Consider the following 13081-nt stretch of genomic DNA (forward strand, 5'->3'; position numbering starts at 1 on the left):
GTCTTCACATCTCAAACTCAATGTTTATGTGAAAATATGGTTTTAAGGGGGCCATTATATTCATAAAGTGTGTCCAGCTGACATCCCATTAAAAGGATCTTACTTGGATACATTCACAAAACGCACAGACTTTACTTTGACTTTAATAGACTCAGGTTGGGAAAAGAAGCTGAGCTTCACTCCCTAGAACACTGTAGGCTCGCCTCAGTGCTCACTCTGGACAGTTCAGCCTCTCCTCTAGTTTCTGCCGCTTCACACATGCTTGTGGCATTTAATATGGCCACCTCCATTGTTGAAAAGATTGACACAGTCTACTGGGACAGAATCTATTCATCTGATAAAAATAAATAGACATTGACTTTGATGCCAGGAAGCCCCTGGCTGCTGGGGGGATGTATTTGTCGCCCTGTGTGCTTCAGAATCCTCTGTGGCCCATCCCTGGGCCCTCTCCCCAGTCTCGGGGTGATCCTTCTGCCCCCCATCCTGACTGCTCTGCCTGTGTCCTCTGTCCTGCCATTCTGTTCTCCTTCAGGATTTAGTGCGATAATGAAACAACCGAAGTCTTTCCCGCTTCACTCATTCCTGCCCCCAGCCTGTAGACTCCAGCTTCTCGCCCATAATTTTACTTTGCCTTTTTCGTTCTATGGAAAAAGCATTCTTGGCAGCAGGAGGCCATCTTGGTTTATGCTGTGTTCTCAAGCCTCATCCTCTGACCCGCCCTGCAGGACTTTCTCTAATGAGCCTCCTCTTTTAGGCCCTGTGAAGTTTTCCTTTTTCTCTGACTGCTCCTCCTCTGCTTCACTGGGATTCCCTTCTGGCCAGCCTTGGTTGTGGGGGTGATCGAGATTCAGTCTTTGCTTTTAGTTTCAGTAATAGTAATGAGAGTCAGAGCTGGAGCTTGATCCTGACCAACTTGATCCTAATGACTGTGCTCTGTACTTTGGAGATGATAGGCATGCTTAGAGTTTCAACTGCAATCTCTCTTTTGATGATAACAGTGGTGACGGTGGTGGTGGTAGTGGTGGTAATGATAATGATGATGGTGGTGGTGGTAGTGGCAGTGGCTGTGGGGGAAGTTAATAGGTACTGCAGACTTCCTGTGCAACAGGCACTATTCTAGGTGTTTTATATGCATCAACTCATTTAATCCTTCCAACTCCATTTTGCAGGTGAGAAAACTTAGGTACAGAGAAGTTAGCTCACTTTGACCAAGTTCACACAGCCAGTCATGGTGAAGCTGGGATTCAAATTTAGGCGGTCTTACCATGTGCACCACATTTCTCTCAAAAAGGCTGGAAACTCTTTAAATCTCAGACCTCTGTATCCCACCTGTGCTGTAGTCCCACCCTCTCCCTTGCTGTTGACCCTTCTCCACACTCTGTCACACGCTCTTCTCAGCCTGCCTAAAATCAGACTCTCTGTCTCCTCCATGAAAATGCTCCCAGCTCCTGGACTTCCCTGTTTCTGTCAGTACTGCTGTTATAACTCCTCCTGAAACCTCAGTGTCATCTTTAACCCACTCAGCCTGTTCATTCAGCTGAGACTGAGCTCTGTCATTTCTTTGAAGACTTCCCCCGTCTCCCCTCCCCCTCACCTCCCCTTCCTCTGAAATTCCATTTCCGATGTCCTAACTCAGGCCCACCCTTTGCCCAGCCTCTGACTGGTACCCTCACCCTCAGTCTCCTGCTGTGTGGCTCCATCGTTTCAGAGGCTCCTGGGACATTACTGTTCTTGAACATGTTTGCAGCCGGTGCCAGCACTGAGCAGACATTATCCCACTGCCCTCGGCTATGAGACGTAGGTATTACTCCTGTCCCCACTTTGCAGATGAGGAAAGTGAAATGCATGGAGGTTGAGGAATCTGCCCAAGACTGATTGCACAGCTGCCATGGTGGAGAGGCTGGGAGTCCAGCTAACCCACATTTGACTAACTTCAGAGCCAATTCTTTGTTCACTACAAATAATATTCGCTTAAGACCACTATTTCTTAAAATAACTTTTTGCAAAAATCCCTTCAAGTGGTCTTCCATGAGCTCTTGGGCTCTAGTCCAGACTACTTAGCCAGGCACTTAACATTCAGCTTTCAGCTCTCTGTCCCTGCCTGCCCTTTCAACCTTGCCGTCATAGGCCCACCTAAACTTATTTGCTATTTCCTGAACATACTTGCATATTCCTGCCTCCATGCTTTTGCACAAGCTGTTCTTCCCAACCTGCAGTGCCCTCTCTGCCCTTCTCCACCTTCCTATTTTGCTGACTCCTTGTCATCAATCCTCCAGACCCACAAAAGTTTCTTCTGTCTCTTTTAAGTCTGCTCTGATGACCTCAAACCACAGTAACTGTTCATTTCCTAAACTCCCACAGCACTTTTTTTGGTCTATCCCGATCATTTCATAGAGTCTACAATAATGTGGTTGGTTGCATTTCAGAAGTTCATTATATAGCATCCTCTTGAACCCGTAATATATCACATTTATAGTTCTAATACTTAGAGAGAATAGCTATTCATAGATCTGGACTTCTCTCAAGCCAGATCTTCTCAAATATGTAAGGGAATTGCTTGGCTCTTGGAGAATGTTTTTTTTCCGTAGAAACAAAATATTAAACTAATAATCTATATGCCATCCTTATGTACCAGTATATGCCATCATTAAAGATGGATACATATAGTTCAACATATAGATTATTGTGTAATTGTTTTAAACCAGAATGTAAATTCCATGAATCTTACTTGATTGCTGCATTCCCTGTGCTTTGAACTGTGCTGGGTGCATAATGTCTTCCCAATCAGTGGTACCTAAATGAAATAATAAATGGATATTTTTAAATATACCTTAATTTATTTTATCATTCCACAGTTGGGTCACATGTTTCTTTTTGGAACAAGGTAGAGATGTTGAGAAAATAAGTAAACTGCTAGATACTTAAGTTTTTAGTTTTTTACTATTATAAACTATCTCAGGAGTCCTTTCTTAGCATAATTTTCCCTTTTTCCCAGATTCTGAAATTAGATTTAATCTTAATTTATTGAAATTCTAGAGATTTCTTTTTTTAAAGATGTTTTTATTGTCTTGGGCAAATCTTTGTATTCCTTACACACAGCTGTACACTTAGGCGAGCAGTGAAATTCAGCCGAGGATTTCTTCCATATTTTAAATGATAGAAATGTCAAGGCATGGTGTGACTTGTTCCACGTTACAGTCCCAGAAGGATTACTAAGCCTAGTGCAATTAATACTCCATGAAGACGATTTCTGGTTTGCAAAGAATCGTCTCATCCCCCATCTCAGTTGCTACTTCCGTCGGGAAGGTAAGAGGGTGGCTGGTACTGTTACCACTCGAGCAATACTGCAGCTGAGAAATGTACAGTAAATCAACACTTCCCGACTCCTAGTTTTGGGTGATTTTGCCTTGAATTGAGTTCATTTATCAAGTTCTCTTTCCATTCTGTTAGAAAGGGTTTTAAGCCCCATTTCTAGATTTCTGTGCTACACTACAGGTACCATTTGTGTAGAATAATCACAATTATTAAGAAGTATGAATGTAATATTTACTGGATAGAAGGCTCAGTGGGTAGGTACTGTTAGATAATGTCCCTCCCAGCACAGTGCTTGTGATGTAGTTTTGTTCTTTAAAAGGCCAGTTAAAATATAGGTCTCTTCAGCCGTCTCCTTTCTCCTTTTCCTTCTAACCCCTCCCTTCCAACTTGGCAGTTTTCTCCCTCATTCCTTCCTTCCCTTTTGTCGTCTGTATTTCCACCCTTCCAAGCCACTCACCTTATTTTCTCTGTGGGGGAAATGAGAAGAGTACAAACGTGCTGCCTCCCCTGCAAAGGGGGTTGGTGGCGGAAGGGCACCAGCCCCCTTAGCACTTTCTTCCACCACCTCCACTGGGTGATTTCCTTTCTTAAGGAATTCAAAGGCCACTGATGGCCCAGAGTTCCCTGGAAGATCAACAGCCGCACTTGAACAGCCCACCCAGACTCCACCCTAAGGCAGATGCTGCCAAGAGAAGGGACCTGGAAGAGACCTGGACCCGATGTATTGCTGCTGCCCTCCTCTCTGTCAAGTGTACAGAGATCCTGAGTCCTGATAAAGACCCTCATAGCAGTTAGCCATCTATTTTATTTTATATGCAGCAAAAAACCCACCAAAAATGTCAAAAATCCCCAAACACAACTATCTATGCTTTTTGACCCAGCTAATCCTTAACTGCAACCTAACAGTGATATTTTGTTGCCTGTACCATATCCATAACAATTCAGACCTTTGAGATTTAATGAGAAACAGAGATAATATAATTGAAATTTTTATTAACTGGCTACAAAAATAGGAAAAACCACTTTATGATATAACAGATTCATAGACGTGCCCTATTGCAGTCTCTACTAAACAGTACACATGTAAAAGTTATCACATAACTGGGAGCCATGTTGTAAATATGATAATAATTAATTAATAATTAAAATAATGAATATGTAATACTAAAACTCAATATTCTTGACTGTAGTTTCACAAAGTCAGTTTTTGAGTGGTATTTTTTTGGTATGCACATCTTTAAAAACTGTTTTCAAGTACACCTCCCAAAATTGTTTTTTAGTTTAGAAGTCATTTCTTCGTTCTAAACAGAATGAAGAAACTCATTCAAGCAGAAGGAATTTCATACCCAAGTGATGCTGTTGCTGCTAGTCCAGGGAACACACTTTGAGAATATCTGGTTTTGTTTAGTATGTCTCTAATAGATTTTAAAGAAATCATTGCAACATTGTTAGTGAGCTCAATTACAGATAAATATGTTCATCTTGACTTTGATCTTATTTTTCTGAACTTGACTTTGACTCCACCCAAATTCCAGGCAGCCACCTTGTAAACTATTTTAGGAGCAGGCAGACAGGTTTCTAATAACAAAACCATACAACTGCTGAAGTTCTCTTGAGGGTGCTTCTAAGGTGACAGAGGCCACCTCAGCAGGAAAATGGGCACATCCAATTTCACTGAGATTTTAATGACTCTCTACACTAATAACTGTTCATTTGTAAGAGTGGGCTTTAAAGTAATTCAATAAATAATCAGTGATTTTATGGTTCTAAACCAGAGAAGGGTCTGTTCTCTTTGATTTGCCGGTATCATTGTTCTGTAAACATGCATCTTCCTGATCTATGCAAATACATAATTTGGATAGACTGCCTTATATCACCATCACCACCTCTCCCTGCCCAGTTCTAACATATTCTTATTTCTGATTTGTATTAGACCTTGCACACTGCCAGTCAAACCTCGTGGAACTTAGCAAACTCCTGCAAAATTTGGAAATACTTCAGAGAACTCAGTCAGCACCTAACTTTACTGACATGCAGGTAAACATATTATTGCTGCTGGTCAAAGGACCTTAAGATATTCACTCAGAAGTTTTACTGGATTGTTCTGTGAATATATAAGGTAACATTTAAAGGACAATAACTACAGCACAGATTAGTTTATATTCTGGAGTTATTCTTAATGTTTTTGAATCTTGATGTCATTGTGTTAATTAAGATGTCTTTTTGAAATGTCTTACATTGAAATACAAACTAACTCCAATAAGTAAATATCTGAGTCATTCTTCCACGTTTGTGTTGTGTTAGAAATGATAGTTGTGAAGCTATAAGTTAGATCCTCTCAGAATTATTACTGTCTTTTCATGTAGGAAAAAATGCTAAAGATCTCTATTCCTGTTTTCATTTTGTATAGCAGAAAAATATGTTTTATGATTAAGTTTTTGTCTCTGCTTTTAATGCCCACTGTGCATCAGTTATGCCTTTATCTCCTGGCCAGTTTGCTTTAGGCGTCTAACAATGACTCTTTACTAACTTGCTGTGCTCTCTTTGTCTATGCCTGTATCGTCTGTGTTAACTTAAAAATACTTTGTTGCTTTTAACTGTTTGTGTAACATAGGCTAACTGTGTAGATATTTCAAAGAAAGACAAGCGAGTCACAAGACGATGGAGAACAAAAAGTGTCAGCAAAGACACAAAAATACAACTGCAGGTACAGACTTTACTTTTCCTTCATTCATATTTTTATATATTTTTAATATGTTAGTCTTTATATATCATCAGTTCATAGAAGTTAAAAGGTTTAAAGCAGCTTATAACTACTTTGAAGCTAGTGCTTTTCAGAGTGAGTTATATTATCTAAAATAGCAAGAAATCTATTCTTATTCTGGCAGGAGTAAAAAAGAATTTAAAAGAGAAGTTAAAATTATGTAATATGGCTGCAAAGTGGCATTTTCATTCTCAGTTATGGTCTCTGGACCATTAAACATATTTTAACAAAAAGTCACCTTAAAAATTTATACTGAAAATCAAATGGGTTGTAATGAACATTCATTTATAAATACTAGATTTTAAAAGAGCCTTTTATGTATTAACTTTGTCCAAACTTTGTATCTATCAATAAGTGAGGATTGCAATAAGCTGGAAATTAACAAACTTGGGTTCTAGTCTAATCACTGTGATTTCCTGGCAGTGTAATCTCATGCATTTCTGTTAAATTTTCTGGACTTCCATTAGCTGCTGGGTAAAGTGATGATAGTTGACTTAATGATCTCTGAATTCCCTTTCAACTCTAAAATTCTATGCTTCTACAAAAATAGGTATTATTGGCCATCAACAATCACTTTTAAAATCTCAACTGAATTCTTAATGGCTCCTAATAAATTTTCTTGAAATTCATTTTAAATTAGCTATTTAGTTGAATGAATAGTTTTAAATTTTTAAATTAAGATCCTCTTATCACATTACATCACAATGATATGAAATATGGTAAATGCCTAAAACCTTTTATGTCAAAATTCATGCTACTTTCAGATCTTTAAACTAGAATTTCTTCTACTCCAATCCTAGCTTTATATTATAAAGAACTCTTCCCTGCACAATCAAAATTAGACTTATGATTTTGCTTTTCTTTTTATTACACTATAAATCAATCTACATTCTAACACAAAGGTAATAAAGGAACTGCTTTTTAGAATTCTTCAGTGTCTTTTAAGTAAGAATAATAATTCTTCCTTAATTCCGATTTTATTGGTAACATTCTTTGTGTTGTAATTCTGAATGTGTAAATAACAAACTATTTGTTGCTTTGCTGGCTAATCTGCTGTATTTGAAAATAAATTTTCACAAGAATTAAAGATCCATGGTTTTTTATTTAGAATATCCACATTCTATGAACACAATTTTTTGTGGTCTTTTGTTCAGTATGTGCTTGTGTGTTTTTCCTTCTATTCAGAAAATTAATACTGTAGAGACAGATGTGCCAGATGACTTCACAAGAAAATTACCTAAAATTGCTTTTGGCGGTTTCATGTCTTTTGAGTGTGTGATTGTCTAGTTTTGTGAGTTTTGGGTTTTTTGTTTTTAAGCATGGAATCTATGGTTATCATAGCCAGGAAAAAAGAACCATTATAAGTAAAATAATTGAAGAAGGCCAGCATCATAAGAACATATACATTTGTGGATAGATACCAATTCAATCTTGTTTTTATAAGATATGGGTAAACAGATTCCCATTCACAGCTGTGGTCTGGAGCAGGTTCGTTCTCAGTGAGTCTGAGTGAGTGCCCCTGGCTGCTCTGCTGTGGTAGCAAGGCCCACTGTGGCCTCCATATCACTCAGTTTTTTTTTTGAAGGAAACAGAATGCAACTCTGAATAGCCCTCCTAGATACTGTGCTTTTCAGCGTGTGGAGAGTTTATGAAAATCTTTTTCAGTCATCAAAAGACATTGCTAAAAAAGCAGGAAAATAGTCTTCATTGATATTCCTGTCACATTTTTGGATGGTTTGTTTGTTCTTACATTTTTGTTTATGCTATTTTGCCTTGTTTTTGTATTGCCAGGGAGTAACAAAATGGCCCTTGTGATTCTGGTTTAATTATTTGAGGGGAAATTGAAATCATCTCATCCCCACACTCAAAGAAAACATTAAACTTTCTAAAGTAGGAGATTTAGTTCCAACTCCAATGGAAACAACTAGCCTGAGAGGTGGCAATAAGCTATTAATCATTCCCAGAGAAACCTTACTTGCACTTGAACTGGCCAAAGGATCATAGGGTGAATGCTGCAGAATTGAGTACCATCCCTAGACTAAGCAGACTGAGCATCTTCTGCTCACCCAAACCAACATGCCTTCCAGGATCCCTCAGGATGCCCATTCTCTACCACTGCGAAGTCACTTGAAGTTTCTTCAGCATGCATTCTTGGCTGGGGAACTATAAAACCAGCCAGTGATGACTGTGACTGCTCTAAACGTTATCAGTATTTTACCCACAGAAGGGCATAGCATTTGTTTTTACTGTCGTAGGTTAAACATACCCACCACCTTCTCCCTAAGGCACAGGTTTTCCCTCCTGCTTTAAATGTTTCTTGACCATTAGAATCCCATCTCATGGTGCTCAGTATTCGTTTTGAGCCCATAATCATTTCATTACTTGAACCACTTTCTCGGATGGTCATTGTTGTGGCCAACTGGAGAGACTTTTTGTAGTAAATGGCTTATTTTTCATCCCCTCTCTAGTCTGGAACTTTTGGTCCACCAGCCACGTGTGAAGGGACCTAGACTGTCTGGTGGTGGTCATGGTGGTTATTGTTACTGCTGCTGTTATTGTGGGTGTTGTTTTATTGAACTTCGTATTCAGCATTCCGTAGTAGTTATAATTTTGAAATAATTATAAAAATAGATCATTTTAAAAATTGACCTTAGGGAAGTAGAAATGATGAGCATGTTATACTGGATGTTTCATTGCTTATTTTCACCTGAGTTAGATTATGCTGTTGATTTGAATATGAAGGTTAAATTTTGGACCCATATGGCCATATTTCTACTAAAAGCTACTGGGAAGCTAGCTCAGGAATCCATTGTGTAATTCACTGAAGGCAACAGTTGTCCTAGAAGGCTCTGTGGAATTACCTTTTAGAAAAAATACTTCCTATGTCCCCAGCTTCAAATTTCTGTTTCTGATAAACAATCTCAGTATCACTATTATGCAGAAACAATTTGGTTATGTTTTAAATGAGGTAGAGGAGGGCAGGAAGAGAATGATTTTATAAGGATTGCTACAAAAGAGACTGCGGCTTAATTTCCTATGTTGCTAGTAGCATGAATTAAATACTAGATCCCTGAGTTTTGGAGAGTATGAGGACTAGTAGTCAGTATGGGATAGCAGATAACTGAGCTGATGTCATTCATGTGTAGCTAACCTAGATCTCACAGATGCTCAGATTACACTGAGGGGTAAAAATAGTTCTTTCTCTTTTTTTTTCTGCATTAGACATAAAGGGATTTTGTATAGAAAACATTTTGTGTAAAACAGGTTATCTGTGTATGTGTGTTTGTGTGTAATAAACATATTCATATATGTACACAGAAGATTTATGAAGATGGAAGATAAATGTGAATGTAATTTGGAAAATTTAAAGAGGATTAGAGATATAAGAATTTAAACTATTTCTCTTGTTTCAAAAACATTAACACAGCTATGCTATTGGGTTTTTTTCCCCCCTCAGACAGGATTGTTAGGTGACTCTTAGTTTCAGTTAATTGGAACTGAGATTATTGCTCACAGCCTTGAAGAGTTAGGGTTTGTCAAGTGCAGGCAAAGTTGAATTGATTAGAAGGAAATGTTATTATCCCTTAATCCTGTCTACCAAAAAAGAGAAAGAAAGGAATCTCTAGAATTCTTCTACTGGTTTATGCATAGGTACACATCACTAAATGAAACTTACGCTTTCAAATTTCCATAGTTGAGTTTTGTAGGTGTTATTCCAACACAATGTGGACATTGAAACTGGCTTCCTCCTTGGAAAATTCTTCAACCTGAAAAAATCCCAATACCATTCTTAATATTGAATCCCAGAGACTTTATAGTAGGAGAAAAAATGGGGAGTTGGACTCTCATTACAACCTGTTTGTTTTAGCCTCTGTGCATTGTTTATTTAATCACTTGTTCCTGAACTTATTTTTTTCTTTACTTCCATTTATTGACTGCCTTTCAACTTCATATAACATGGCATTGCATGAATAAAAGAGTATGTACATTTATTTTACCTTGAAATGGTAAGCTGTTCATCAATTCATAACTTCCCATCTCCTATTAGGGTAAGGCTTATCTTCAGCGAATAAATTTAAGTGTTTGGGTGTTCTGTCGTGAGAATGATAAACTTCTCTCACCACACGAATACCCCTTCGAGCTTTTCAATGCTAAGATTGAGCAAAAGTCAACTTCAGTTAAAAATTCTCCCTCTCCCTTGTCTGATTATCTTTCATCCTCCCATCTCCTGTCCTCTCTCTCCCCTACCCCATGTTTTCTCCTCCCTCCTCTTCTCTCATTCACTGTCAGGAAGGGCCATCTGCGAAGGGCCAGTTCAGCACAACTCGGCGCCGGCAGAGGCTAGCAGCAGCAGTGGCTACAACAGTGAGTGGATTTCAATCTCAAGTGGACCTTTCATAAGAATGAGAAACTGTGTGCTAGCGTCACCTCCCCTGTTCCGAGGGTGCCACTCCCATGCGGTGGCATCAGCCGTCTCCCTCTCCCGTGTTGGCATAGCTCTCGCATGCTCCCTGGCTGTCTTTGCATGGCAGGTGGCACACACGGTATTCAAGTTTGCGATGGAAAACTCTTAGTAATTCAGAGCTCAACTCTACTGTCAGTGTAAGACACAATTTAAGTTCAAGGCTGCAAAACTGAGGTGTGAGATTTCCTTAAAGGATACTGGTTTGGTTTGGTTTGGTTTGTTTGTTTGGGGGTCTTTTTTGGGTTGTTTTTTGTTGGTTTTTTTTTTTTTTTTTTTTTGCCATACTGATTTAAAACCTTTGTTAACTGATTTCTGTTTTTCTAAGAAAAGTCATGTTACTACAGACATAAATTGTGCTTTTTTTTGTAGCAGTGTGACTATTTGAAAAGGATGTGAGAATAAAGAAGTGAGAGGATAAGAAAAGGTGAATTTTGATGTCATCTTTCAATGGCTACCCAAATTTATACTCAGCAAAGGAAAATTGTTTTCTGCAGAGAATATTGAGGTGAAAAATAAGGAGAAAACCATAAAGTTAAATGGTGTTTAATTCACATCTAGATATTGGTTTGGTATTTTCTTAAGAGATAATAGGATGGATTTTAGGAGGATGGAGGAGGTATGAGATAGATACGGCAAATAACCAAAACTTCAAATTGATTGTAAGGTACTTAGATTAATGAGCTGTCCATGGTGAATGTGAAATAGAATATGTCAATATAAGAACCTTATGCTGGATAAAAGTAAATCATAATATTTGCTTAATCATAACATCCTATCAACTTTTTAAATACAGAGTTCATAGCAAACAGAGACATTAGTTTTTTGGCTATTAGAGAATTTTTCCTGAATTATAACAGTCTTACTTCTGCTGATGGTGGAATGTATTTTAAGACTAAAACTGCTGACAAATATGAAAATATTTTGGTTGCATTGTTGGAGAATGGATACTAAAGTGAGGATTGTTGGTTTTCCACTTTAGGATTAGTGACTGACTCTTGCTTTATATCTGGGTACTTAGCTGAATTGTTTCAGACAGAATTGATTTTGATTATGAAATGAACCAGTGACTTGGAATTAGGGGACTGACTGACTCTTAAACTCAGTTTTGTGAACATTTGAACAAACCAATTTTTGAAGCTGATTTCATGGTTAATGTCTATCTTATGCATCTATTAAAATGCAAATGAATAAATTATGTTATACTGATATGGTAACAGATTCTGACAATAGATACCTGTAAAATTAATTTTAAAATTCTTTTTTCTTTTTAAATTAGGTACTGGGGATTAAACCCTGGCCTCATGCATGCTAAGCACACACTTTACCACTTAGCTACACCCTCTCCCCAGTTTTAAAATTCTTAAATGTAATCTTTCATTTAAAAAATTCAGAAATCCAAATGATTATTAGGGTGAGAACAATATCTCAGTATGGAAAGGAAAGGTCAATCATTTTATGAAAATGCTGTTTCTTTAAATAATGTACTTCTAGGATGGCATGCAGGGAAGTGATTGTGTTTCTACTGTGCTCATTTTTTTGATTGCAGATACATATAGTGAATATAATAAAACTTGGATTAGAACCTATTAAATAGAACAGATCTATTTTTTTTAGTCAAGAGTACAAGAGAAAAGGCTTTTGAAAGATGGAGATATTGATGTTCACTTCCCCACAGGACAGCTGTGACCACAGAGGTTAAGAATAACTTAGAGCATCTAATGAGAAAAGCTGGCAACATTTAGTAATGTACTCAGGAATACCTAGAGAGAACGGTGACTCCAAACCCCCTAGGGTTTATGATTTTTTTAACTTCATACCAGAGCAAGACAGCATCTAGTAGGACCTTCCACTGGCTCCCTCGGCCCCTCGCCAACATCTCAGTGAGCTGTCACTGACGACTCAGCCCTCCTGTTTCTTTTAGTGCAGTGGTTCCCCTCAATTCCCTGTCCTTCCTCTTTTCAACACTGAAATTAGCCCACACATTTTGCACCTACGCTATCCTGCTAGGTGCCCTTTTACCTGGAATGCTTCCAGATGACTTCAGTCACTTGTTCTCCTCACCCACTCAGGTGTCTAGGGCAGCTGAGATTGCTCCCAAAGAGAAGTACACCCGAGATGTTTCAGAGATTTATTCTCGTTGATTCTTAGTACTAGCATCAGTAATGGTCCACTTGCAACGTCAGCCAGACCCAACAGAATAGGGGATTGGGAAAGAGAAACACTGGCCCTCCCCATGGAAGAAGACAGAGAGTCCCAGTGCAACCAGCACACCACACCAGGATCCCCGCACCTGTAACGCAGAGTAACAGCAGCAGGACACTCTTCACAACAGCTCCCTGAGTGGTATACACTCAGAATCTGCCTTAGACCTCCTGTTGTGTGTTCGCTTTATCATTCATGTTTACTATTGCTAAATGTCTATGCCAATAGTCCACCGTCAATCTGATTCCTCTTTTGACTGCTTTACAGACAGGTGATGAAAGCATCTCCTCACAGCCTGCTTCCAAACTGAAATTATTTTATGTTCCTGGATCAGG

General features: G+C 38.5%; 1 protein-coding gene across 9 annotated transcripts in view; it reads left to right on the forward strand.

Moving 5' to 3' along the window:
• Positions 1-13081, forward strand: part of OSBPL6 (oxysterol binding protein like 6) — a 186657-nt gene that overhangs the window by 137456 nt on the left and 36120 nt on the right. For 4 of the 9 annotated variants that reach the window (XM_074363954.1, XM_074363949.1, XM_074363950.1 and 1 more), the window contains 3 exons: positions 5249-5352; positions 5930-6022; positions 10370-10444. In XM_074363954.1, the coding sequence (XP_074220055.1) occupies positions 5249-5352; positions 5930-6022; positions 10370-10444 (272 nt within the window). The remainder of the gene's footprint in view (positions 1-5248; positions 5353-5929; positions 6023-10369; positions 10445-13081) is intronic. The other 5 variants (XM_074363956.1, XM_074363952.1, XM_074363957.1 and 2 more) reach the window with 3 other exon arrangements.

Source organism: Camelus bactrianus, chromosome 5 (genome assembly GCF_048773025.1).
Source record: "Camelus bactrianus isolate YW-2024 breed Bactrian camel chromosome 5, ASM4877302v1, whole genome shotgun sequence".
NCBI lineage: Eukaryota > Metazoa > Chordata > Mammalia > Artiodactyla > Camelidae > Camelus > Camelus bactrianus.